Source organism: Vitis vinifera, chromosome 6 (genome assembly GCF_030704535.1).
Source record: "Vitis vinifera cultivar Pinot Noir 40024 chromosome 6, ASM3070453v1".
Lineage (NCBI taxonomy): Eukaryota > Viridiplantae > Streptophyta > Magnoliopsida > Vitales > Vitaceae > Vitis > Vitis vinifera.
In genome coordinates, this window is record NC_081810.1 from 7,454,848 (window position 1) to 7,480,805 (window position 25,958).

Sequence of the window (25,958 nt, forward strand, 5' to 3'; positions counted from 1 at the left end):
ACGTAATATGCATGTTAGAAATTTACAATAGCTTAAATCTATCACGAGAGTAAATATTAGTGAGTTGACAATACTTAATTTTTTGGTAGTATATATATAGAAGCAGTTTTTGAATAGTTTCAATTCCCAAAAACTGTTCCCACTCCATCTCTTTTTTTCTTTTTCTTTTTTGGATCAGGTCGGGTCAGCCCCGCTTAGGACCCAAACCCAACTCCAACAGTTAACATATCTACTGTATGCCCCCCAAAAAGTGTATTAAGGCCTAGCCGGAGTTGTTCTATATAATTTGATTCCACACACAACATAATACTCATGATTGATAAGCATCTCAGTATCCCTTTCTGCTTGAAGAGGGATGGGATTCACATATTGAAATCAGTAAGACACTGATGCAATGTTGAGAATTAACATAATGAAAAGTACTCTTCAAGACTCTCTGTTTGCATTGCAATTTACTTCTATTCCTGTAACTGATACCTGATATTATGTTTGATGAACATCACATCTATACTTTATTCAGATGTGAAAGCATATCAGAAACTAAGAGTTCCAATCCCATTGTTAAGACTTAATAGAACATCCCATGATCATCATCCTGGTATCATTCCTTTATGCCCTGTGGCAGGAGAGTGTATTGAACATAACTTTATTGCAGAAAATAGAAGTACATGCTAATACAGTCTACTTCCGTTTTCTCAAGAGTGAGGCTACTAAATAGTTTTTCCAGGCTACTGAATGGTTTCACCTGTTTCTTCTGAGTTTTTGTAGTTTATTTGGATTTGTCATGAAAAAATTGGTATAGGTGAGGGTCAGTCTGATAGTACACAACATCTCCAGTGTCACTAACATAATGGTCTTGTTTGATGCTTCTTGTTAGATTCTTGAGTAAATGTATTGGAATAGGCCCAGACTTCTTGGGTTCTCGGTAATACTTTCCAAGCACTGGCCTGGCTGCCTTTGTCTGCAAGCAGGAATATCAAACAGTTAGAGAGTAAGCTCTTAACATGGAGTTTAATCCTCAGGATTTTCCAATTGGGGATTGGTTATTTTCATCAATGGAGGTCGTACCGCTTCTATTAAGTGATAGTGTGGGATTTGAGGGAAGAGATGATGTATAACATGGGTGCCAATGTCATGGTGGATGTTGTTAAACCAGCCATAGTCACGATCAACCGTTGTTAGCCCTCCTCGTAGATAGCTCCATTCCTGTTCCATACCAACATAATGACAACTAAAGCATTAGGCTCTATCCATTCTACATAAAATGTACTTCTCAGCAAGGTTGGACCCCTGAAATCTATTTTGGTTGCAGGCTGCAGCTAACCATCAAGTTAAGAATCCAAGAACTCAAATTAGTGTTCTGACCATATCTTTGTTTATCAGTACCTTGCCCCGATACCATGGAAGTTTTTGCTCATAGCCATGGTGATGCAAGTAAGTAACAAAGTCCAGCCACATAACGAAAACCTGCAACAGAGGTGGAATCATACTATTAGTCTTTTTCAAATAAGGCAAAATACTTGAAATTCCAGCAGTTCATCAATATGAGATGACTAAATTTTACCCACCAGATATGGGACCCCATAGAGCTTAAGCACTTGGGGAAGACCCACTACAAAGGATACGCAAACAAGCAGAGCAACCATCATACACCAACACAGAGTTGAAGTGAGCACAGCTTTCCTTTCACTGGTTGGGAACAGATCACTGTTAGGATTGAAGTGGGAGCCCTTCTTCCCTGGGCTTCTATGCCACTGCAGTGAAAGTATGAAATTATCATAAGAAAAATTCTCAATGACAAGACATGGGGTGTGATTAATCAAAGAGAAGCATTCTCACCAAGTACATAGGGTATGCAAAGATGGGGAAAGGCACTGTAAATCTGAAAATTCGGGTGCTGTTGTCCAAGTTCTTGTACATTTTCTCAGGCAACTGAGAGAGAGTAAAGTATTAGAAGGCTAAAAAGGATACATAGAAACGAAGAATTTATCATGGATGACAAGAATAAGCCATTTACCGGGACCCATGATTCATCATTTTCAACATGACCATGGTTTTGATGGTGAGTTCTGTGGCTGATTCTCCTATATTATTCATTGGTAATGGAAAATGATTATAAATCAAACATGTGGGATACTAGTTCCTAAGAATTAAAGAAAAAAATTGAGTATCAGGGCCTACCATCCATGGTAGGGAACAAGAATCCAAGAGTGCAGGAGATGCCCCACTATACTATTCAGCTTAGGATTGTCTGAAAAGCTTCCATGGCCACTTGAAATCAAAAACCAAACACAAGACATTCATGTGAAATCAGGGAAAAGACATTCAAATTCCAAATCAAGAATACTCAACAAAGTATAAAACTTAGTTCGGTTTTGATTTTTAAGAGAACCAAGGAAAAGGAAAGCTAATAAAGTTTTTGAGTGTGACATTTTAGCTAGATTAAAACTAATCTCAAATCAGCCAAGTAGAACTGTTTTATGTTATTAAAAGAAACTTGAAAAAGTAGAGGTAAGAGTTTTACTTTCTTTTATTTTACCACCATTTCTTAGCAACCAAACAGAAATAATGGCTAAAATTAAGTGATTACCAGTCATGTCCAAGAACAAACAATGCCCAGAACATTGTCCCCTGGGCAGCCCAGTACAGTGGCCAAACCAACCAGCTGTCCGAGTAAATGGCAGCCACTGCCAACCCAAACACCACAACAACATCCCTGAGGACATAACTCATAGACTTCCATGGATCCTTGACCCAGCAATGCTTGGGAATCGCAGCTCGAATATCAGCAATCCGGAAAGGAGGTGGCGCACTGGGATCAAATCCATCCCTTCCACCAACCCCATCAGTAGCTTTACTTCCTGCCCTCTCCCCACTGAAAGAGTTCTCTTTGTCTGCAAGACCAAGAAAGAAGATTATTGTGTCACATTGCAATCTCAAAAGATCGAAACTCAGGCATTTAAGACCATATCCGGAGAGAAACAGACCTCTCTCAAACTTCCATGCATGTCAAAACCTTTAAAGATCTAATGTAACCTTTTTATACTTACTGTATATCAGATCACATAGTTTAATCTCCATAGATTCATGTCATAATCTATGAATTCTGGGGCCCTAAAGGCCACAAACTTTTGAACCCAATGGCAGTTTGCCACGTATAGACTTAAACTTCAACTGGGTATTCCCAGGATCCTCCCACAAATCTTGGAGAAGAACCCACTCGTCCAATAAGATTGCTTCAATCAAACAAACCTCAAAATATTTCCAATGAAGAGCAGCAAATGATAAAACTAATCGATTAGCGTAAGCTAAATTAAAAATTGAAACATAGAACTTACCCCCAGCCATTGATGATGGATGTGGAGTCACCAAGAACTAGTGCTTTTTCTCTTTTCTTCTATCCTCAGGAGAGAGCTCTTTGAGCAGCAAAGGCCAGAACTCTATTATTTATAGCCATGAATGGGCCACTCATAGCATCCAGATGTGACTTCTCTTGCTCGGAGCCATGGCGTGTGAGATGCACAAATCTATAATTTTGGAACATGCCCACATAATAAACGAGTTATATATTTATAATTACTTGTCCAAAAGAAACACCTATTACAATGTTCCAACAGGCAAGTTTAGGAGGCAATTTTATGATGCTCTGGGAGGAATGCATCGAAGAGGAGTGCCAGTGTCATCGCCAAGTGGGGAAGCATGAGACTTTATTTGCCCTTTCAAGGTACCTAAAGTCCTAACAACCCAATTAACTTTTACCATGGAAGAAACTTTGTGTCTATAAAGTTCATTTTGGTGTGAAACTCCGGGTGAGAAGCAGAGAAATGCACGACTCTCTGCCATACAAATTCCTTGAGAAAGAAAAAGAGATTGTACTATATATCAGGGACACCACCTTGTGGGCCAAACTTTTGTCAGGACCATGTTCAATGCACCAGTGAATCATGTGGACCAATGAATTTCCGCCCTTCTTTCTTGGTTGCCAAACAATATAACAGTGAGTCCTTTACTTGGTACCGTTATGATCTCAGCTTCAGATCATTAAAGCTACTATTTTATGGGTGAGAAATTTACTCTGTAATTTAAAACAAAAAAGGCTTGGAGACATCATCACTGCTTTCCATGCTCCTACTCATGCCACCACCATCACTATTACCACTAGTGTTGGTGTCCCCCATCACCTACCACAGTAGGGTTTCAGGCTTTTACCTTTTTTGGGAGTTCCAAACCGAAAGAGAAGACAAAACCCAGAAAGAAAAAGTGAATATGTTGCATGCCATGTTTTTTCAAAGTATACCCAACATGAGAAGAAATTTTCAAGCAGTGATTTTTAGTGATTTTTTGAACCCTAGAATTGCCTCGAAGATATGTAAGGATCATGGTTTTCATGGAATTCAAGGCAAGGTGGGCCCAAATTAGTTGGCAGGTTCGTACAGTAATATAATTATATTTATTGAATCTGATGTCCTGCAACCACAACCACAAGTGGGACAGGAGCCCAGAATCATTTTTCCATTGCTCCCAGACAAGGAGAAGATGCAGGCATTATGAATCTGCAGAGTCCTAACATGGTGAAGACATCAGTTGGGAAATTTTTTTATTGCAATAAATGTTTGAGCAACCTCATGAAGATACTGCATAGCATGGTAAAAGCTGCTTTCCCCACCAGAAAATAGCTTTTGTGCAGTGCAGATGAGAATTGAGTTTCTATTTTATCAAATTTCAGATAAGGAATTAAAACATCTTTTTTTTGTTCTTAAGACTGAAAGCAGTTTGCCAACAATTCTAGCAATTTTTGGATTGAAAACATTTATTAAATTTATTATTACTTTTAAAATATTTTTCACACCAATCGACTAAGATTCCACGTATGATAAATCTTACAAACTCATCACTTTTCATGATGGTGAGTTTACATGTCTCTTTCAACAATCATTTAACGGATTCGTATTGTGTTTAGATAAGAAATAATAAAAAATATAATAAACACAGATATCTGTCTTAATAAACACAGATATCTGTCTTAATAAACACAGATATCTGTCATTTTTGAGTTGTTTTTGTTACTTCTACCCTTCCTATACTTAATATGTAGGTAGAGAGGTGGGTTGCTATGGGTGGTAGTCATATTTCAATATACATAGTAATATGGATGAAAATTTTACCGAAATTTCGTATATCGATAATCAGTGATACAAAACAGGCGAAATTTTGGATCTTTTTCGGCCCGTTAATGCCTAATCAAAGGTTCAAAAATATGATGGGTGGTAGTCATATTTCAATACACATAGTAACATAGATGAAAATTTTGCCAAAATTTCGTATATCGATGATCAGTGATACAAAATATTTTTCACACCAATCGACTAGGATTCCACGTATGATAAGTCTTACAATTTCATCACTTTTCATGATGGTGAGTTTACACATATCTCTTTCAACAATCATTTAATGGATTCGTATCGTGTTTAGATAAGAAATAATAAAAAATATAATAAACACAAATATCTGTCATAATAAACACAGATATCTATCATTTTCGAGTTGTTTTTGTTACTTCTACACTTCTTATACTTAGTATGTGAGTAGAGAGGTGGGTTGCTATGGGTGGTAGTCATATTTCAATATACATAGTAATATGGATGAAAATTTGCTGAAATTTCGTATATCGACGATAAGTGATATGAAATAGGTGAAATTTTGGATATTTTTTTACCCGATTAACACCCAATCAAAGGTTCAAAAATATGATGGGTGGTAGTCATATTTCAATACACATAGTAACATAGATGAAAATTTTGCCGAAATTTCGTATATCGATGATCAGTGATATGAAAAAATTTCGAATCTTTTTCGGCCCAATCAACGCCTAATCAAATGTTTGAAAATATGAAACTGGGCAAACATTAGGACTCAACCCCGCCCAAACCCAAAATAAACACATCCTCACCTTGGTGAGTGTCACACCCCTGGTTATCTCACTTAATTTTTCACGAGTGTGCCGTGCTAAGGACCCTTCCTTAGCCAACCTTCTCTTCCCATATTTAGAAGAACAGAGTAGAATATAGAAATAACAAAGCAACAGGGGCACACGAGGTTACGGGAATCCTTTCCCAACTTGTATTAATCACTCTTACAAGACAAAATTGCTTCTTGAACCAGAGTACAATGCACTCACCCAATGCATACGAGAAGGAACCCTTTCCCCAACTCTCATCCTCTGTTTCAAGGCTGTAGGAGCCCTATTTAAATGACTCAATATGCAGTTACAAATTTGAATTCCCTCAATTCAAATCTTGGAGCCAACTAGGTGGTCATGCAACTGGCCAGAACTGCTCTCAACTGCCCTGCATAACCACCCACCACCCCAGATAGTGGCCTGCACATGTCACCCACTTGCACTAGCCATCATCCTTCAGCCAACTGCAGGTCAATGACGGCTTGATTTGGTCACTGGTTTGTTTGAGCTAGCTGCCACTAGCTAGCTACACTGCCATCTCCTTCAGGTCTTGCTTGCCAAGCTGCTGGTGAGTCCCCCTAACAAGTCGACCCCTCCCCCTCAAGGCGCCTCTTGTGACCGAGTGCCCATCAGCATGTCTTTGATCAAGTCCCTCCGAGCCAAGCAGCGTGCACCACCCATCTGACCAAGTGTTTGGTGCATCAGCGTGCCTTCCTCACATTGGTGTATGAGCCCGTGCCATGTCTAGGTGCCCATGGCTTGGGCTTGTTGCTTGTTTCCCAGCTTCCCAGCAACGAACCATGGCATTGCGCCCATGGCTAATCCTTCTTGTGCACAGGGCACTACGCCCCTATGTTGTGCGTAGGCATCTCGGTGCGAGTCAACTACTAGAGCCATCAAACCATGACATTGCGCCCATGGTTTCATCATCTGGCTCACTGCACAAGGCTTAAGCGCCCTCGTGCCTTTGCGGGGAAGGGGTAGGCCGCACCAGGCCCCGTGCCATTGAGGCCACAGGGTGCACAACACATATGTCGTGGAGCCCATGTGTGCGTGCTTGAGTCGCATCATGTGTCTTTGGCACGCCAAGGCCGTGCCATGGTGCCCCCTTGGTGTGGTCAAGGCTTCTCTTGGTGGCTCCCTCCTTTGAGTCACCTACCCTCCCTCCCCCCCTTAAAGAGCAATACGGGTTGTTTTCATTGTTTCTTGAGGAGACATTAATATGTCTGAGGATGCATAATGGAATATAATTTTAATTATAAATTAAAATTCCAAGTCAGATTTCATCTGCACCACCTAAGTTAGGTACGCGCGCGATGCCCATCTGGTGTGCACGCGGTGCATGTCTGGCTCGCGCGTGGTGCGTGTCTGGCTTGCTTGCGGTGCGCATCTGGCTCGTCCGTGTGCGCGCGCGGTGCGCGTCTGGCTCGCTCGCGGCCTCTTCACATGGCTCCTGGAGTTTGAACCACCAAACCTCCAAGATTTCTCTGCTTTCATCCTAGGCTTTCATGGGTGCAAGGCCTACCCATGAGGCCTATTCCTCCATGGTTAACTCAAGGGTCTAAGGAGCTGACAGTGAGCCACTAGGCTAACTTGCCCACTTGTTAAATATTAGACACCAAATAATATATAGTAAAACTATCACAAAACAAAATATTAAAAAAGAATTTTAATAAACAAATTAATTCTAATTATTTTATTTTTAAATTTCATTTAATTAAACACTAAAAATATAAAACCTATCATTATAATTTTCTTAATAGTTTTTTATATCATTTATATATTAATTAAATATAAAAAATGTAAATATTAAAAAAATTTATATATATATCATCATTTATTTTATATCATTTTATACAATTAAAATTAAATGAATTATAATTTTAAAATAAGATAGAAGTAATCAAATATCACAATATTTTGTGTGGATGCATACGATATTATTATCAAATATGATTAATTATATCATATACATATATTATTTTTTTATAAAACAACTTTAAAATGTATATTATTGTTTATTATATCATTTTTTGAGTTTTTATCAATATTTTCATTTTTTTTTATATCAATTTTAGGCTATTGAATTTTTTTTTTCCAAAATATTCGTCGATATATCTCTGATATATTTGATATATTTGTAAAATCGAAGTTTCTGATATATCCATGATTACCGATATTTTCATCAATGCATAGTAAGTAGTAAGAATGTGGGTTAAGTAGTAAAGAGGTGGGTTGTGATGAGTGGTAGTCATGTTTCAATATACGTAGTAAATAGTAAAGAGGTGGGTTGTGATGAGTGGTAGTCATGTTTCAATATAAATAGTAAGTGGTAAAGATGTGGATTGTGATGGGTGGTATTCATGTTTCAATATACATAGTAAGAAGCAAAGAGGTGGGTTGTGATGGGAGTCAAATTTCAATATATATACTAAGTAGGTAAAGAGGTGGGTTGTGATGGGTGGTACTCAATTTTCAATATATATAGTAAGTAGTAAAGAAGTGGATTGTGTTGGGAGTCGAATTTCAATATATATAGTTAATAGGTAAAAATGTGGGTTGTGATGGGTGGTAGTCAAATTTCAATTTACGCAGTAAGTGGGTAAAGAGGTTCTACAAAATGTTGAATATCTTCTTAGGTCTTATTTTCAAAGTGATCAAGGCGTCGCCATGTTTAGAGATTTCTTAAATCCAGAGGGTGAAGAAGTAATCTCTATTTCCAATATTTTGGTAACTCTGTACTGAGGCGTTAATCAAAACAATGACTTGATTTCATCAAATTCATTCATGGCTTTCAAACTATTAATTGCAATACATTTAAGAGATGTTTTATAAGTACACTCAAATTCCAATTGGTTTTTCCTTTAAATATTTTGTAGTATTTATATTTCCTAAGCTTCCATGTATCATCTTCTATTTGAATTGGGCGACAACTATCCATAATAGAAAAGAAGAGCCTCATGGGCTTTCATAACCGTGTTAGTGTGAATTGTATTTTATTTAAATGAATGATTTGTGTAGTTGATAATGTTGGAGCTGAGAATTTCTTGAACAATGGTCATTTTCTCGTCACGCGTTTCCTTATACCTGTCACACAAGGCTTGCCCGATTTTACCCCCAGATCACCTCATTCGATGATTAAGTTAGCTGAGGTTTTCAAGAAAAGGTAATATATTTAATGCTATTATTTTTTCTTTCCTCTCCTAGACTTGCTAGTTGCATTCATATACCTTTTAGCTATGATAGGCATAGAGATCGCGGAAGCACTTTTTGGTCACTTCAAGTAGTTACCGCCTCAAGTGTTAATTGTTTCCACTACTCCACGTGGGTTGTTCTCCTATGTTCTATTTCCCACTTTACCTGTTGGGCTATTTAAGTTAGTTGGGCCATTAGGCTAGTTGGGCTTTTAACTCTGGCTTGAACTAACCCGACTCAGTTGATAGTTTTTTGGGTAGACCCATTATCCTCATTTACGGGGATGCCCACAATTGCCCTCAATTTTTTGTTGACCTTTGGTTGAGGTCAAACGGAAAATTCTTTTTCATTTTAAGCGGGAACATATTTTCCTTGATTTTCTGGATTTTCCAATTTTTGTATTGGACGTACATACCAATGTACCCTTTAGTCATCTTTGGGGGTTTCTTTTGCCCTCTAGTGACGACACACGTACCATGCTTTTTCAAATTCCAAAAGTTATCATATCCTTCCTTTTGGAGTCTCAACAACATTGTTACCTCACCGCAACATTCTTGATTTTTCCTCTTCTATTTGCATCAAGCTACCAATCCTGCGTTATTGGTGTTCAGGTAAGGAAAACTCATCTCTTTCATCATCTTTATGTCCTAATTCCGGTTTTCGTTATATTTGCTTCATTCACATTCCTATTTTCCTGGATAAAGAGTTCTCTTATTCGTTTGGTTCCTCGAACTCTGCACGAAAGTGCACTAAGAAACCTCTTTCTAGGGTTTCCTTCTCCTCTTCATTTTTCTGCTAGTAATGAGAACTCTTACAGAATGTCGAAGCAATCTAAAGGTTCTATGAAAAGGAAAATACCCTAAAAGGGTTCCTCTTTAGATAACACAACCCGCACTTTAGTTCGTATTGTAGACGATTTTGCCACTGATGAATTCAAAAGGGATTTTAATATTCCAGACAATGTTGATATCCAACTATTGTGCAACACCACACCCCTCCCAACTGATACACACATGCAACACTCCATATGTTTCACCAGGGAACAGTTCCATGCCGAGCTACGCTAACTTTTGCCTTCATTAGTGAGGGATTTTTTGCACTATACCCAAATTTCGCCATCATTTGTCCATCTGAACTTGATCTACATTCTCATGGGCTGCTCTATTTTAAATCAGTTATTCAATCTCGAGTTGTTCTTGCTTGAGATTATTTTCATTTACACTATTAAGTTGAACAAATGAGGAAAATTCATCATTTCTACTTGTAGAAGGCAGTTGCAATTGATCACAAACTTGTCGAATTCTAGGAAAGGTTGGGCCATCAAACACGTGATTGTTTCTAGAGAATGGGAATTTGCAACTCCAGATCCTCGCGGTCCTTACCCCTTGAATCATACCCTTAAACTGCCCAGTAAATGCCCTGATACCATTTATTTATTTATTTAATATTTGTCTAATGTTGCTTCTCGATAGTTGAAAATTACCGAGGATGCCTAGTAGAGTGGGTGGAAAAACCTTACCGGGAACGGCTTACCAAGCTGTTCAACATTGATTTCAAGCAACTAAGTTTTTCTTTTTTTACTTACCAAGACCAATCTTCAAAGTGTGCTCTCGAACCAGGACTCTTTCACCCCTCAAATTTTTCTAAGGATTGCTCCTAGCGACCTAATCCTCGGGGTGAATTTTATTCCAAAAGACTTTAAAGTAAACAAACCTTCTGGCTCTTTTGACACTAGCACAAAAGCTACTGGGGAGAACGACCAACCTATCCCAATAGCAACTACTAAGCAAACTACCCCGCCTGGTTCCTCTGTCACAATTCCACTCTCTTCGCCTAGAAATTTACCAATTACCAAATTCTTGTTCAGAGTAGTAGGACAAAATTTTAAAATCTCCAAGTATCAACTTTAAAAAAAAACTAATACATCAACCAAAGTGTTATTGTCTAAATAACTCCAAAATCAAAATAATTCAAATGAGAATTAAGTTTTAACATCTAAACAAGGTCCAAAATAAAGAAAGTTTAAACAAATGTCCTAATAAAGCCAAATTTCCCTTCTAACGGTCACTTATCGCCCAAACTGAGGTTACCTGAAAAATTATCAACAAAAAGGATGAGCTCAAAGCCCAATAAGGAACATTAATACAGTTTCATAGATCATACGTTTTCAATCATGCTTGCAAATAAGAGATATAACATATACTTATTTTCATAAAAACTTTTGAGTTCAAAATACTAATATATTCAAACTTTGTAACAAAACTTTCTCATATCCATTTCAAAACAATTTCTCATCAAAACTAAATCGAATACTTTCAAAATATCTTTACTCTAATTATCGTATGACAAATGGTGCCTAATTAGATGGGAATTCCCAATTGAGTAACTAGTTTCAAATTTGTTCCATTTAGGGTGAACAAACCAAATGTCAACAATTATAACCCACTGACTAAGGTCATATAATCCAGAGTCAAACATTTTATTTTACTAATTCAAACTTACAAAACAAAATATCATATCTCCTTAATTTTTCATGTTTCATAAACAGATAAAATGTTTAAACATATTTTTCATACAAAACATATATTTTATCCATGCATAGAAATAAAAATAACATTTTTAAACATTTCAAAATACAAAATAAAAAGAAAATTATTTCCTTTTACAAAATTTGCATTAATTTCCCTTAATTTGAAGAAGCACTCAAAATCTTGAAGTATTTAATTTTGAAGAATTTCCTCCTCATCTAACATAATATCATACACAATATTGATTATTAATTATTTATCTAAATATATAAATTTGACAATCCTAAAAATATTTTATTTAGTATTAGAGATCCTAATTAATTTCTCATGGTAATATTATTACTACCCAATATTTTTTCAACTTACTAAACAATAATAAATTAATTTAGTGAGTTTCCAAATTATTGTAAAATTCATTTTCTTTCATAATCTTACCCTCATTATTTATTTCTTTATATACCTAAATTAAATTAAAACCTATACAACAAACTATTATTATTATTATTATTATTATTATTGGTTCCAAATCCAATTGTCACTTAACCACAATTCCACCCCCACACCTCATTATATATGTATTATCACTTTCAAAGACTCTGCAACACCATTATTCCAAGCCACCAACTACACCCATTATTATTATTATAATCATAACATTTTTTTTTCTTTTTATTATCATTATTATTATTATTATTATTATTATTATTATCACCAACTACACCCATTATTATTATTATAATCATAACATTTTTTTTTCTTTTTATTATTATTATTATTATTATTATTGTTATTATTATTTTCTTTTTATTATTTTTATTATTATTGTTATTATTATTTTCTTTTTATTATTTTTATTATTATTGTTATTATTATCACCAACTACACCCATTATTATTATTATAATCATGACATTTTTTTTTCTTCAACATTTGTTTTTTCTTTTATTATTATTATTATTATTATTATTATTATTGTTATTATTATTTTCTTTTTATTATTTTTATTATTATTGTTATTATTATCACCAACTACACCCATTATTATTATTATAATCATAACATTTTTTTTCTTTTTATTATTATTATTATTATTATTATTATTATTATTATTTTCTTTTTATTATTTTTATTATTATTTTCTTTTTATTATTTTTATTATTATTGTTATTATTATCACCAACTACACCCATTATTATTATTATAATCATAACATTTTTTTTTCTTTTTATTATTATTATTATTATTATTATTATTATTATTATTATTATTTTCTTTTTATTATTTTTATTATTATTGTTATTATTATCACCAGCTACACCCATTATTATTATTATAATCATAACATTTTTTTTCTTTTTATTATTATTATTATTATTATTATTATTTTCTTTTTATTATTTTTATTATTATTGTTATTATTATTTTCTTTTTATTATTATTATTATTATTGTTATTATTATCACCAACTACACCCATTATTATTATTATAATCATAACATTTTTTTTTCTTTTTTATTATTATTATTATTATTATTATTATTATTTTCTTTTTATTATTTTTATTATTATTGTTATTATTATCACCAACTACACCCATTATTATTACTATTATAATCATAACATTTTTTTTTCTTTTTATTATTATTATTTTCTTTTTATTATTTTTATTATTATTGTTATTATTATCACCAACTACACCCATTATTATTATTATTATAATCATGACTTTTTTTTTTCTTCAACATTTGTTTTTTCTTTTTTATTATTATTATTTTTTTTTCTTCAACATTTTTTTTCTTCTTTTATTATTATTATTATTATTATTATTATTATTATTGAGATATTTCAAAGAATATCTAAAGTGTTCAAAACTAATTAATGAATATAAAATATTAATTTAAGGATTAAAAATCTTACCTAAAAAAATTGATCTTCAAATCCTCAACCTCCAAATCTTCAGCCATATACTCTGATATTTATGATCTCTATGTAAAAAGGTTTTATGAATAAAGAAGATAGGAAAAATCTAATTTAAATTTAGGGGTTTTAAATACGAAAAAACTTTTTTACCCTTATTAAATTACTTTAATTAATTAATAATTTTCAAATTACAATTTTACCCCTAAATTGGGTTTGGGACATTACACCACTACTGGTACTGGACAGTGATTCTATTGAACATAACGAGTCAGCTCCTTTGATTGCGAAGAACATGGACGACACAGAAGGTGAGGTCGTTGACATATTTAGTTGGGTTAGAGAGAGAAAAAAAAACTAAACTAAAGATTGTCCCGTCTAAGACCACCCAACCAACTTCTAGCACACTTTAAAAGACGTCGACTACACAAAGTGCTTTATCGGATACTACTCCACAAATGGCCCCTCACGACAATATTATTGTTCTTAACCTGCGTCAAATGAAGAATCTGCACTTTCACAAGATTGGTCCCATTTCAACTAAGGAGGTAGGGGAAATCCAAAACCAATATTCCTCATTTACCACTGTTGATCCTCTTTTAGCATATATGGACTACTAAGCAGATCACCATGGAGGTTCTTGGTTGGCTAGACTTGAACTTTATTGCAAATGTTTCCATTGGGGCACCTGCTTGAGTTGTGCAAATGGTAGCTACTATTTGAGGACTAGATGAAGATCAAATTACCGAAATGGTACTACGGCAAACCGAGCACGCTTTTGATACCCTTCCTTAAAATTCTTCAATACATTTAACACTATCATATTTATATACCAAATGGGTTGTTGTTGGTAGAGACTTGAAACACCAGTTTTAAACCACCAATAAGAAGTTGAAGGCTGCCAATAAACTTAGACAGTACGTTGTTGAGTCCATGGCCAAGCAGGAAAACCTTGAAATGGAGTTGGCTTCAGCTAAGTTGCATATTGCTGAACTTGGGAACTCTAATAAAGTCCTTTAGGCCTCAATCCAAACTCTTCAGACCAAGTACGGGGACTTGAAAAATGATCAAAAAATGAAGGTAAAAGAGATAGAACGACTCCATATTCAAATTAACTAGTCCTAGTCCGCGCTAAAAGCTCAACATGCAAAGTTAATTGCCAAGTACACCGAGCAGGTAGAGAAAATGTATTGGTGCGCATACCGGTGTTTCAAGCAAATGCATGCTATCACTGAAGACTTTGATACTAACGAGGACTTTGTCACCGAAGATGAAGGTTCTGCCCTTGAAACCTCACCGTTGGGTACTGGCAAGGCCGACAAGAGAGTGAGGTCGACTATTACAGACGAAGACGAAGCCAACCCTACTGGGGTGTCAGCCCTGTCGGATGCTTCTTTGCGAGAAGATATCGCCCCTTACTTGGATAAGGTTTCTCCTCTATGTCACATTGGTGATGTGTCTTCCATTGTTGAACCGATAGGTAGTCAAGAGAACGTCCTTGAGAGGACTGAAGAATTAGAACCCCTATTGGCCAGCTTGAATCCCATTACATACATTGATGACCTAGAAGAATGAATTGAAGTCATAGTTTTTTTTTTTTTTTTTTGGTAAAAACTTAACAGTTACACTAGTTCTTTGACATTTGGTGGGTTTTACCGTCTCTTTTCTTCTTCTTCTTTGGTTTTGTTTTGTTTTTTTTTTAAATGTTTGCATGATATTTCCTTTACAATAGGTTTTTGTGCCCTACTTCTTTTGCCCCTACTTTGTTTGGCTTTTTATTTTATTTTATAATATTGAATCTATCATGTAATGTATTTTGCTAGCATGTTTACACTTTTTACTTAATCATAGGATTTTTACTCAAGAAAAATATCTTTTTAGGTTTGAAATATTCTATGGACGAGGTAAATGTTCCTCAGTTATTTTTTCTAGGTGGTAGGCTCCTCCATGTTTTATTTTTATTACATTGTAAGGACCTTCCTAATCGGCTTGCAATTTGCCAAGCCCGAGATCTGTCATATTCTCAAACATTTTCCTCAAGACTAAGTCCCTGACTTGCAGTTGTCGCGGTTTTGCCCGCTTGTTGTAATATGTCATTGCTTGATGACAATAAGTTTCCATTCGAATCAGAGCTGCCTCCCTCAACTCATCAACCCAACCCAAACTAGCTTGGATATCTTGGTTTCTTGTTGGGTTTTGGGTTGTTCACAATGTTGGTGTTCTTATTTCAATTAGGATGACAACTTCCATGCTATAAGCTAGGGAAAAAAAAGTCTCCCCGGTTGGGTGTCGTCATGTGGTTCGATGTGCCCACAATACTTCGAGCAACTCTTCCACCCAGTGGCCATTGGCTCATTGAAGTCTTTTCTTTAGTGTATCAAACAGGGACTTATTCATTGATTTCCTTTTCCCATTAGCCTGTGGGTAGCATGGTGAGGAATACAGGTTCTTGATCTCCAACTCATAACAAATTTTTTTATAATTAGAGCTATCAAACTATGGCCCATTATTTGAGATTATCACCCATGGTATCCTAAAACGACAAATAACGCTCTTCCATAAAAACCTTGCTACATCCTTATCTTTTATTGTTGCGAAAGCCTCTGCTTCAACCCACTTTATAAAGTGGTCAGTTGTCATCAACAAAAATTTCTTTTAGGAAGAGGCTACTAGGAAATGACCCATTATATCTATTATCCACTGGGCAAAAAGCAAAGGACTAACCAATAGAGTGACGGACTTTGATGGTAGCCAGGGAATGTGTGCATACCGTTGACAACTGTCACACGTTCGCACTAACTCCTGGGAGTCCTTATGTATGGTGGGCCAGTAGTACCCTTGTGTGCATGTTCGATGAGCAAATGTCCGACCGCCCAAGTGGTTTTCGCACACTCCTTCGCACAATTCTGAAATTACATACTTCGCTTCTTCTGGGTCCAAACACCTTAAATATGACCCACTGTAAGACCTTCTGTATAATTGACCCCCGATCATGCGGACTTAATCCTAATCCAATGTGTCTAGAGTTCATCCTCTAGTAGCTCCCCTGCTTCCAGATACTTGAAGATCAGTTCCATTCAACTTCCATGGATATCATAAACTTGATTCACTTGTTCTTTTTCTAGGATTGATGGGTCATCTTGGTAATAAACCAGCAAAATAGTTGTTTGTGTCACAACTAAGGAAGTTGTTAATCCAGTTAATGCATCTACTTAGACACTCTCTTCCTTAGAGATCTGAGTCACTTTCCACTCACTAATCTGAAGCTAGTTTTTCTTCTATCCTATTCCGCTTGATGTCTTTCGAAATCCTCAAGAATAATCTCCAATGTTGCAGCCTTCCAAGGAGTTGTCATACTAATTGAATCCCGCGATTGACTATCTCCCATTGCTAAGCTTCCAACTCCAAACAAAAATAGGGGTCTACTTTCAGCTCAAAGTAAAAATGTTACTAAAATGTAGAACCTTCCCACAGACGACACCACTTGTTAGAGCTAAGAATTTCTTGAGCAATAGTCATATTCTCGTTGCACGCTTTCTTATACCTGTCATACAAGGCTCGCTTGATTTTACCCCAGGATCACTTCCTCCAATGATTAAGTTAGTTGGGGGTTTCTAGAAAAGGTAATATTTTTAGTGCTGCTATTTTTTTTCCCTCTCCTGGATTTGCTAATTGCATTCATATACCTTTCAGTTACCGATAGGCGTGAAGATCGCGGGAGCACTTTTTGGCCACTTCAAGCGGTTACCTCCTCAAGTGTTAACTGGCTCCACTACTCCTCGTGGGTTGTTCTCTCACGTTCTATTTCTCACTTTACTTGTTAGGCTATTTAAGTTAGTTGGGCCATTTGGCTAGTTGGGCTTTTAATTCTAGCCTGACTTAGCGGATAGTTTTTTGGGTAGGCTCGTTATCCCCATTTGCAAGGGTGCCCATAGATAATATGGTTATAAGAGATATCTTTCTAAACAAGTGGTTCGTGTCAATTTTCGATAATGGCTATTATGGGAAAATTTTACAAAGTGGGTGTTGTAAACCTAGTTTGTGTGGGGTTTTTAGCTGAGGAAAGATTTAAAAGGAGATTGGCCTTGAAGAAGCAGCATTTCTTGAAGGTGGAAAGACCAGCCCCTATCAAGACTTCAAGAGTGTTGATAGATCTTCCCTCTCCTCCAAGAATGTTGAAGACCGATAGGAAGAGAAGAGGTGGGTCAATTTTTTAGGCTTATTAATGCTGTGAGTTTGCAAGCAGATGGGGAAGATACCTCATTGTGGAGGGAGGAGAACAAAGGGAGATTTCGAAGTGTAATCCTTTTCTAGATTCTCATGTGATGAGAGAGAGCTTTGTTGGGGCACTGCTGCTCTTTTGAGAAATTGTGTATTTTTTTATTTTTTTATTTTTTGCTTGGAAAATAGTTTCAAAATTTTGAAACCAGTTTTAAAAAACTCATTTTCTAGGTTTTTGGAAAATGCGTATGTTTTTTAGAAGAGAAGATTGCCTTAATAAAACAATTATTAAACCGGCCTAAGATTCCATCCCCCAATTCGTTTCCAACCTTGGCTGAATATGTGGCTAGATATCAATGTGATAAAATCGCCAAAACATCTGAGATTATTAAAAAGAACTCAAGAAAACCATGAAAATCGGTGATTTTCTGGTGACTTGAACCTGAACCTGATTTCATTTCGGGGCCAATATGGACCAACACGCAGTGGTAAATACGATAAACAGAAGGGTATAAAATTAGAACATTTGATTTTGGTACCTCATATTCATATATTTCCAAGAGCAGACAAGTTAAAATCAATGATAAGACCAAGCTATTTTACCTGACTCTGCCATTCATCTTCTTCAACATGACCATGGTTCTGATGGCGACTTCTCTGCTTGATTCTCCTCTATTATTTATGAACAATTTGAATGGAACATAAATCAAACATCAGGGGTAATGATCCTGAAAATGAAAAAATCTAAAAAGTTATTAGGAACCTACCATTCATGGTAGGGAACAAGAATTGGAGAATCCAAGAGCTGCCCACCACAATATTCAGCAAAGGGAAGTTTTCCAAGCTATTTCTCAGTAGCCAAACACAAAGTGTTAAAATGATTACTAGTCATGTCCAAGAACACAATGCCCTCAATATATTCCTTCATTTGAATGCCTCCAATTTTCAGTGAATCACAGCAAAAACATTTAACAAAAACCTTGTTTCACAAAAGAAATAAAAAGGACATCAGTTTCTATGCTTCATAACGAGCAATACTCTTGCTTCTTTTGTAATAATGAATGCAAAACTAGGCAACTGTGACTGATATACAACATGAGATTTTGACATGAATAATACAACATACACATGGTATAATACAAGCAATCCTTTAGTGTCAGTAACTACCGCCGAGGACGAGATTGACTCGAGTTCTTTCCACTGACTCCTGATAACTGTTTTAGGTTGGTAAGAGCGTCCTGGGCATACCCCTTTGCATTGGCATTGCCGTGCTTAAAGGCTTCTACCAAGGCCCTGACCAGAGACTGATTTAGCGAGTGCCGGTTAATGTCACTCTCTACTCTTAATATTCTCTCTATCATCCAAAGTAACCTCTCTTGAAGAATACCAGGGCGAACTTCTGTAAAAAGAGTAATAGCAGCTTCAACCACACCCAGATGTTCAAGCTCATCAACAGCTCTCTTAAAGTTGTTGGAAGTATCTATCACGAGAGTAGAAAGTGCCTCCACTGCAGCAATTTGAACATTGGTGTCCTCATCTGTTAGAAGATCTACCAAGGGTTTAATGCAATTGCTTCTAAGCAGGCAAAACTGATTATCTTCTTCACATGAAACATTGTGTATGGCGCACACAGGCAGTTCTGGAGGCCTCTTCCCACACATGAACACCAAGGAGGAGCAGAAGCCATGGGAAAGTTGCACTTCTAAGTCCCCAGTGCTGATTAGTGTCCTTCGAGACTCTGACAAGTTTTTCAATCCAAGGGCAGCTAGCTGTTTAACTCTTGGTTTTAAAGGGAAGTTGAGCTGCTCACGGAAAATATTCATGAGGGAATGCTCTTTGACCACACTAACAGTTTGCGGATCAGGACTCTGAGTAAAGTGGAGTAGGAGGCCAAGAAGCCCTTCCTCCAAGCATGAGGAGGATCGAGTAGTTCTCCAATTGGTGCTTCGGAGACGATCTTTGAGAGTAACAACTGTCCATCCCACAAAACTAGAACCTAGGACTGTTTTTACTTCATCTTCTGAGAGAGGAAGGTTAGCCAGTATGCATGCAGCATCGGATCTTTCACCATCTGTGGATTGGTTGTCAAGTAGTTTCTCTTTAAATAAGGGAAGCTTGTCAGCAGGTTTCAGTTCATTAGCTAAATCTTCGCCAAACGTTCCAGAGAGTATCCTTGTAAGCCTGAAAGCATAAATTCTATGTTCAACTTCTGGGTGCTCTAGAAATGGTATAATGGTTTTGATGCCATCCCCAGACTTTATATGGGTAACTACTGACTCTGCAAAAAAAAAAAGGGATGAAGAAAATGATACCCATCAATCTTTGTTGTATAGGTATTTGTTTTATGCAAAAAGAAGCAGTTAATCCCAACTATATATGTAGGAATAAATCATGCCCATATCCAAGAGGTTGAGAACTCATGAAGACATTTCTGTTCATGATCTCATTCTCCATTTAAGCAATTGGAGCTGAGAAAAGAAAACAGTGTGGACACCATGACACCATGACTTTGGTAAATGTGTGTACATAATTCAACATCATGAAGAATCCACCATAAAAAACAAATGTTGGCTCCAGCATTCCCATGCATGAAGGCATATGACAGGGATAATAAAAAAAAGAAATAAGCATTCAGAAACTAGTGATTTAGGAAACACCTGAAGCCTGGGGTGAAGATGAAATTCCATAAAGGATCCGGAGAACAGATACTTGACATTGAGGGGAAACATGAGCTAGAAGCCCCAAAAGACGGAACACAGTTGTCTCTGACTGCATTGAATGTCCTTTGTTGTCAATAGATGAATATTCCCAGTGCCCTGGATGCTGTACTATGTTTGCAATTATTGATGTAGCTAATTCCTTCAGCTCTGAATCATCCATATTTTCGAAAAGAATATCTGTAAGAGCTGGAATCACAGCAGAATCAACAAGAATGGTTGCATTGTCATCCAAGACTGACAAATTACACAATGCTTGCAAGCTTGGAGCTCTTCCTTTTGGCTTAGATAACAGTTGAACAAGGGTTTTAGCACATTTCCTTGCAATTTGTTCCTTACTGCTATTTGTCAGGGTCATCCTCCCCATAATACGAGCCATCTCTATTTTAACATCATCGGTACCTGTTTTCAGAAATAACCCAATTCTAATTAATGTCAAGATTGACAGAACCCAATAAAAATAAATAGCCAACAGAAGTAAGATGGATCTCTATAAAGTTTGTGTGTTTCCTTCTCATTCAAATGTGATTCTTTTCTGAGAGGTCACTTTCAATAATGTTGGACCCTCTCTAAAGCATTAACAACTAGGCAAACATCAATAACAACTAAAACAATGAGTTTCTATTATTTACAGACTTCATTGTGTATCTTCTGGGTTAGGCATTATTTATCTTCTATTTAAGTGTTCTTAAATTTGATGTCTTTCTTTTCCCTGATAGGAAAGCAAATCTATTAAAAGAGCACCAAAGAAAGGGTGCACAGCCTATGCATACAGGAAGTATACTAAAAAAAAACAAAGAAAGAAAAACAAACATGAAACAGCCAAGACAGCCAGAAAACCACCGCTACCCACAACAAAGACTATCTAGGAAATCAATCATTGACAAGATTCCCAAATCTAGCAAGGTGTTTGTCCATTCCAAGAGGACCATAATGAGGAAGTTTTAACTTCAGCTAAGAAATAATAAAATCCCTGAGGATGAGATTTCTCCTTTAGTACTCTTCATAACATAGATTATGGGATCAAGGTTTTTTTCTAAAAAAAAAATATATATTTTTGCTGCAATTATTAAGTCGATAACCGAGAGATAATAGAAATATCCAATAATAACCCCAGTAAAGTGTTTTAGCTTCAAGGATGGTTAACTAATTCTCACAGAAAAAAATTGCTTCTAATTTTTGCTCACAATTGTGTGGTCTCTTCAAGAACTTTTTTCATCAGTCCACTTACCATTAAAAGAAAAAAAGAAAAAAGAAAAATGGAAGACAAGCACAAGACATACAACCAGCTTATGCAGTAGCATGACTACCCACATGTAAAGAGCTGTGATAAATAGCTGTTAGGGTCCAAAATTCAAATGGTTGGGTGGAATCACAAGTGACTAAGATATTAAGAACAACTACCAATCACTTAACACAAAATAATTTTCTTCCAACTGATCTAAACTCCCTTCCAAGGGATGTGAAAATAAGGTGTTGGTAATTAATGACTGAATGCTCACCATTTTGTCTAGGAAGTAAGGAAACACAATAGTTCATATCACTAGGAAAAGAAGAGTCAGAAAACTGTTGGAGAGTGTAGCATCACTCCTATTTAATATTACACCTAATACACGGTCAGATACAGCATAAAACATACCTTCACATAACCGGCTAAGTAAGGGTTCAAATCTTCCAGCTGCTGCCAAATGCTGAACATTATCCTCCACCCTCTCCATCTGTTTTAGCACCTCTTCAGCTAGATTAGATAAGGCAGGATGCTCCAGATTTCCTGCCATGCTCGAAAGAAGAACTAGTGCCCCTTTTTCTGATGCAATTTTTGTGCAGTAAGCTTCATCCCTCGAGAACTCTAGCAATAACTTCACAGCATACTCTTTCTCTTTCTCTGAACTCCCAATAAGACTATGTATTGCCAATCTAGTGATACCCTCTCCAAGCATTATGTTCTAACAATATATGACACACTTCATCAGAATGTCAAACAGTATGATATCAAACAACCAGATAAGATTTGCGGAGAGAGCACTTATTTAGATGCATCGTCAAAAGGTATGTAGTTTTCCAGCTAAAAAATTCACCAAAATGAAATCTTTTGGCTATAGTTAGAGATGAAGTGAGTTCAAAGGAATAAATAAATCCTTGGGATCAATTGTAATGATATATCAGCTCATAAAGTTGGTTTACATTGTAGATCATCCTCTATAACTGCTTAGAATGTCCTAAAGCTGTTAGATGATTAACTTTCAAAGATTCAAATTGCAAACACTAAGAAATGAAGTTGTTTATTACCAAAAGGGAGTCAAGCCACCTTATGACATTGAAGTTAATTTATCAAAAAGTAGACAGACTTATAAACAAGGTTTCCAAGATACAGGGACAAATCCAACCTCTACTATTTTATTTTTCACATTTTGAAGTCACATCAAAATATATTCGGAAAGAAGCTCAGTTTTTTTATTTGCATTCTTTGCCTTTCATCTAGTAACTTTAGTCCTTAAAGATTGTAGTTTTTGCAACAAAATTGGTGTCTTGTTATATCTTTCAAACATTTCCCAAATTTTCAACAGAAACCTCAATGTTTTCCTTTATGTTATCTAAAATCTTTCCCTAGAACAACAAAATACCCCTACATCAAATTTTCTAGTAATGCAGCCCATTTGAAACTAGTGCTGTCTATCTTATAAAAGTGTCATTTGAAACCACATAACAACAAATAACTGAAGAAGCTAATTGTTAGAACTTTGGACATCTATCCAAGGAGAGATTTAATGAAACTCACCTTGCTTTCTTCATCCTTGGCCATGCTAAGCAAAGTCATAAGAGCTTTGCCTCTCATATGTGTTCCCATGCTCTTCGAACAGTTTCTAAGAACTTTAACCATAAGAAGAACAACACCTGCATGTCTCACTCTGTATCTATTAGATGGGTGCTCTTCTGATATCTTATAAATGACATCCAAAACCCATTCAACAGAATCCACTGGGGGTTGATTCTCAGAAAGACACTGCACTGCTGACTTAAGTTGAATTTCAATATTCCTACTAACCCACTCTTCAATTGCGCCAGCCAATCCGATGTTTGGTTTCATCTCCGTAGACTTGAGCACCTGCCCCGTAACAGGACAAGTTGGATCCCGACCATCCTCTATACATCGTCGGAACCAGTACTCAATTGCAGTCCGCTCATAATTCTGAGATGATTCCAACACCACCGGATCCTTCATCACTTCCTTTGTCAATGGGCATAGAAAATTCTTAAAGGGCGACATTTGGGCATCCTCTTCAAAATCAAAATCCAAGTTCCACTCTGAAGTGGCTGGATGAACAGTCCAGTTATCCATAATTCTCTCCAGGGACATCAAAACCCGCCTTTCTGCAAGTGGATTCGAGCTCGCCAAGTCCGTCTTCAGGAGCTTGACCTGCTCCGACAACTTTGCATGATCATCTGCCTCGATCCCGAGAGCTCGAGCTAAATCCATGACAATGGCACTTTGCACTGCTTTGCTGGTCGGCCTGCCTTGTCCCTCCTTCTGCAGTGTACAGTGCACTCTCTCTTCGTTCTCCGAAACCTAATTCACTATGAAGAATTAAACAAAAATCTACATATAGCACATATTTAAATTCCAACAGGATACACAAGGAATGATAGAGATTTTGAGAAGAGCTTACTCTGAACTGCGCTTGTTTCATATCCTGGGAGAGATCGGCGACCTTCTTGCGAAGATCTGAACCCTCCGGCAGAGTCGACTCCAGCAGAGCCAACCATCCTCCGATTGCTACGGTGTGCTCCTGAAGGGACGCGCACAGAGACTGACAGTTGATGAGGACGAAGATTTTGCTTCTGTTCCTATACACTGACACCGCCTCAACCGCCTTCGACAGATCACCAGAAACCCCTCTCAAGGTAGTTTGTACGGACGGAGACAAAGCCTCCGGCGACGACGATCGCAGGAACTGGTTCAGAACAAGCTGGAGGCGATTGGCGTAGGCAGAGAAGCGCCTAGGGTTCTCCCAAGCGAAGTTATCGTCGGAAAGGCAGAGTTCCGATAAGGAGCGAAGAATGGATTCCAACGCCGGCGCCGTCATTTCACGGCGAGAAGAGGAAGAATCTGGCCAAGACAAGGCATGTATGTAAGATTCTGCAGTAAAAACCGTGCCGATCCTCACCTCGTTGCCGGCTTATATACGCAATGGTGTTCAACAGTTGAAGCCCACCTAGGAGGAGGAGGAGGAGAAGAAACAGTCAAACATTGACCCAGTGCAGACCCGCCAGATCCCACTCTCAAATCCGGGTCGGACAAGGATTTTCTCTGTTCCTGGACCTAACTACAAGTCTACAAGTCGATGCGTGCAAAAGTCAATTGCAAACGTGGCAGCAAATTAGTAACCGTGGTGGATCCCACACTCTGTCCTCTCAATGTTCAGCTTCGCCGCTCCCGTACGCCTCTCTTTCCGCCCCGTCCGGAGTCCTTATCTTTCCTGGAGACGACCGGCAGCATCGGCGGCTGAGTCTAACATTAATTAAGTCTTTTTAAAGAATATACTTTTTATCTTTTATTTTTAAATAAAAAACTTTAATATAAACCTATAAAATCTAATCTAAATAATAAATTTATCCTAAACAAGGAGCTTTAAGAGCTTTCAAGCATGATGAGAGCTACAACAAATGAAAATGGAGCAATGCTAGCATGAGAGATGAAAAATGAATATCATGGAGAGATATGTAGAGCAAGTAAAAACGAGGAAGAAGATTGGATGTCATAGCTCAAAGTTCAATATGGGAATTGATATGATTTTTGACGTACTTCCCAAGGTTAATTTTGAGCAAATTATATATCATTTCAAAGATCAAAAAGTTAGAAAGAGTCAAAAGTTCAACGTTTTAAACAATATGCAAATCAAAGTTGAAATGAAGAAGTTATAATCATTTGAAGATAACTTGGTAGAATTAAAAAGTCATTTTCGAATTTGAAACGATGATTTTGAAAATTTAACTTATGATTTCAAATCCATCTCGAAATTACCATAATTTCAAGATCACCCACTATCACTTTGAGTTTTTACTTTCATCACCTCGAGAATTATGTCTTAGGCACTTCATTAGCCCTAAGAGGGCCTCACATTACTAGAAATCAAGATTTCAGTATTCTTTTGTTATTTTTAAGTAATTATTTAGGAAACAAGTGACTAATAAGAACATGTTACATGCTAGTTTTTTTATATTTCCTATAAAAACTCCAATTTTAGCTCCTAAAAAAAAAATCTTCGATTAATTCTTTACTTGAAACCTAAAATTGGAGTTTTTATAGGAAATATAAAAAAACTAGCATGTAACATGTTCCTATTGACCACTTATTTCCTAAATAATTACCTAAAAATAACAAAAGAATACCAAAATATTGATTTCTAGTAATATGGGGCTC

At 36.5% G+C, this 25,958-nt stretch overlaps 2 protein-coding genes across 2 annotated transcripts; both read right to left on the bottom strand.

The window, feature by feature from the left end:
• Positions 1-584: 584 nt before the first annotated feature.
• On the bottom strand, positions 585-3,652 carry LOC100243349 (acyl-lipid omega-3 desaturase (cytochrome b5), endoplasmic reticulum). Its single transcript, XM_002277537.5, has 9 exons — positions 3,339-3,652; positions 2,591-2,894; positions 2,182-2,271; positions 2,018-2,084; positions 1,840-1,932; positions 1,569-1,754; positions 1,387-1,467; positions 1,069-1,206; positions 585-961 (listed from the first exon to the last, which is right to left on the bottom strand). The coding sequence occupies exons 1-9, from the start codon at positions 3,346-3,348 to the stop codon at positions 770-772; spliced, it is 1,161 nt and encodes a 386-aa protein (XP_002277573.1). The 5' UTR covers positions 3,349-3,652; the 3' UTR covers positions 585-769.
• A 15,058-nt stretch (positions 3,653-18,710) lies between these two features.
• LOC100267204 (U-box domain-containing protein 44) lies at positions 18,711-25,016 on the bottom strand. The gene is made up of 5 exons (XM_002278917.5): positions 24,205-25,016; positions 23,316-24,104; positions 22,176-22,482; positions 20,477-20,938; positions 18,711-20,097 (listed from the first exon to the last, which is right to left on the bottom strand). The coding sequence occupies exons 1-5, from the start codon at positions 24,619-24,621 to the stop codon at positions 18,983-18,985; spliced, it is 3,090 nt and encodes a 1,029-aa protein (XP_002278953.1). The 5' UTR covers positions 24,622-25,016; the 3' UTR covers positions 18,711-18,982.
• Between the last annotated feature and the right edge of the window lie 942 nt (positions 25,017-25,958).